Below are 3,311 nucleotides of genomic sequence, written 5' to 3' on the forward strand. Positions count from 1 at the left end.
TACACTTATGTACATTAAATATTCGGGTCTTACATTTTGACCGTTGACCGACTTATTGGAAGATGGTACTGGGTCGAGACTGGTTAATCACTAAAACGATGCACCGAGTGTCACAACAGACGCAACATACGTCGTTTACAACATTGCCCATAAATCATGACAATTTGGGGTGTTAAAATATTCATACTTTCTATCGCCGTTCTAGGAATTTGTTCCTCATTGTTATCCTAGCTAGTTCATAATCACCACTTGTGCTAGTTCATTTTCGTCGTTGAAACCGCTTCATTTTTGTCATCCAACATGCTACAAACATCGCCTTCTCCATACGTGCTTCTAGGCTAGGTTGGAGAACTCGGGTCTCGAAAAGATCTCGGGGAGATTTCGCACGTTGACTTACGTTGACTTTTTAGTTATTATAATATAAATATATATAATTAACTAAATATAGTTATATACATTTTTACGAGATTTTACAAGAAAATTCGAGAAATGATCAAGAAAATCCAAAAAATCGCCAGAAAATCCAATAAATGAGCAAGAAAATTCATTAAATGTGGAAAAAAATCCGTGAAATAGTAGTTTTGACCAAGTTTAACCCCGTTGACCGAGAAATCTCGGGAGATGGACATCTCGTCTCGGTGGCCTTCCAAAAATGAGATTTCGGAGAGATCTCGGGGAAAAATAAGGAGATTTACAAGATTGCCTAGGCAATTGTTATACTCATCATACATTTTGATTTAGAATTTGTTTTTCCTTGTATCCTTAATTTCATATTTATTGTTAATTGTTAATGTTATGAAACTAAGAGTGTGTTTTATAAAACTAAATGAGTAAGTGATTAATGATTTATAATCTGAATGATTCAAAGGATCTAAATGAAGTTGCGTTTGAATGATAATAACTTAATTGTTTAATAATCATTTTGAACGAATACTGTGAATGAAGTAAAATAATCTTATTAACTTTTGATATGAACAAAAATACAATACAGTTGCTTAATAAGTGTTATTTATCGAGAATCTTACATAAAATTTACCTGGTTAATAATTAGAGAGAATTCTAGGCAACTACACAGAACACTGAACCTTTCATTATTCATCTGTCATTCATAAATCAGAAATAAACATGCTCAATGGTTCAACATACAACGAAAAAACATTCAATTATGAGGTAAACAAACGCATCATAAGTGGGATTTACACGCATTTCATCTTTTTTTTTTAACAAAAACTTTGTACATATATTCTACGATTATGATGGCGTCTCACATTTTTTTAGCTACTTGTTAACCGGAGGTCCATTCTGAAGTAATTTCTCTATCCGTAGAACATTGAGAGGGAAGAATTTCTTTACTTTTGAGGTGTTTCACTTTGAATGGAGAAATGATTTCTCTTTATTCTAGGCTTAGGGAAGAATTGAAACATTTTACCTCCCTCATACCCCACTTTTATGAAATTTGGGTTTTGTTGTTGTTTGTGCGTATTTTATAATCGCACACCAGCCTCTTCAAGTGTGAAATTAAGTGAATAACGACCAGTGGAGTTATATTTGAACAAATACCTACATAATGTGCATGTTTTTTTCATTAATTTTTTTAGAACAGCTGTTTCGGAATTACTCATAACTATCGTATTCTATACCCATTGATTGTACAATACCCACGATAACGTACATTACTCATAACTACCGGAATTACTCCTCATCGTAACTAAACTATTCATCCTCTTAACCTTCCACATCATCGTCACATCAACACCAATATCCTATAACTAACTCATAACTAAGCACCCCCTATCACGGCTAAAACAATACTCCTCTTAATATACAACGTACAATCAATAAAACATCAAGTCCAACAATAAAAAGCCACTGTAACTCACAATTCCTATAACTAAGATTTATACTTACGTTAAATTGATGATGAGTGCGGGTAACTAACGCGAGTAATTAAACCGTGCCTATGGTTCATTACGGATAACTACGGGTAACTAGCGGGTAATGAAACCATAGAGTCGTCTAAGAGATGCATGAAACGTGTTTTAGCAAGTAATTAACCATGTTTAATAAGTTTTCCCATCATCAATTTTTTTCCTCCAGTACAAGTTCCATAGCGTTGGATACAAGCACAAAGTTTATTACACATCAAAACTCCCAAAATCACTAACCAGTCCATTTTCCCCAAATCAAAATGGCGATCGCCGGATTACAAAAAATATCCGCACAAATCACCCGAAACCCTAACCTCTCTCTCCTTCCCCGCACCATAATTTCCCGATCAACCGCCACGTCACCATCCGCCAAAGTCTCCGATCGAATCGTGAAGCTAATCGCCTACGATTTCGACGGTCAAAAACGCGAAATCGTAGGTTTATCCGGTCAGACTTTACTCAAAGCCCTAACTAATCATAACCTGATCGATCCGGCATCTCATCGTCTTGAAGACATCGATGCGTGTTCAGCTGAATGCGAAGTTAACATTGCTGAAGAATGGCTTGAAAAACTTCCACCTGCAACTTATGATGAACAATACGTGTTGAAACGAAACGCTAGACATAGGGTTTTGAATAAGCATTCGAGGTTAGGGTGTCAAGTTGTACTTACACAAGAGATGCAAGGTATGGTTGTTGCTGTTCCTGAAGCTAAGCCGTGGGATACTCCGTAAGTAAGTGTTTATTTGTTGCGGCATTATTGCGGAGTTATGCGGTTTACAATAAACAATTTCGGTTTAGTAATGATATCGAATTGTACTTCTATTTGTAACGATTACAGGTTTTGAATTTGTGCTACTTGTAACTTGACTGTTGTTATGTTTGGAATTGTACGAATAATCTGATTTTGAGTTCAGTATGTTGTACGTTTCAGATGCGATATTTATTTTGTATGTTACACCTGCTTATTCAGTTACGTAATCGTGCTTATGTATGTGCTTATGTATAGCTTGCTGAATGCAGAAAATTATGAACAGAGAAGGTTAGAATGTTATTGAGTGATTTAGTATGTGGATTGTGTAGTATGATAGTGTTAATTTATTTGCTTCTATCTAATGATTAGTTATTGGAGAAGGAAATTTGAAAACTTAGGTCATCAGTTGGCTGCTACACTTATGATATGGGGTAACAAGTACAGTGTTCTGTTTCTTGTACTAATTGTTTATTAACTTCTGATATTAGTTCTTTTAAAGATCTAAGATATACATTTTTGAAGTGTTTGCACTTTCTGCTAGGCATCTTTTGTTAAATAACGAGATTATGCTTACTGGGCCATTATTAGGAGTAGTTGTCTAGTTGAGTCTCTACGTAACTTTATATTCG

At 35.0% G+C, this 3,311-nt stretch overlaps 1 protein-coding gene across 1 annotated transcript; it reads left to right on the top strand.

The window, feature by feature from the left end:
• Positions 1-2,156: 2,156 nt before the first annotated feature.
• On the top strand, positions 2,157-2,809 carry LOC139873218 (uncharacterized). Its single transcript, XM_071861151.1, has one exon. The coding sequence runs from the start codon at positions 2,189-2,191 to the stop codon at positions 2,660-2,662; it is 474 nt and encodes a 157-aa protein (XP_071717252.1). The 5' UTR covers positions 2,157-2,188; the 3' UTR covers positions 2,663-2,809.
• Positions 2,810-3,311: the final 502 nt, after the last annotated feature.

The sequence above is a fragment of the Rutidosis leptorrhynchoides genome, chromosome 10, assembly GCF_046630445.1.
Source record: "Rutidosis leptorrhynchoides isolate AG116_Rl617_1_P2 chromosome 10, CSIRO_AGI_Rlap_v1, whole genome shotgun sequence".
Lineage (NCBI taxonomy): Eukaryota > Viridiplantae > Streptophyta > Magnoliopsida > Asterales > Asteraceae > Rutidosis > Rutidosis leptorrhynchoides.

What these genes read in the sequence shown, in the direction of transcription:
- LOC139873218 (XM_071861151.1), top strand. Translation starts at nt 2,189, where the DNA reads ATGGCGATCGCCGGATTACAAAAAATATCCGCACAAATCACCCGAAAC.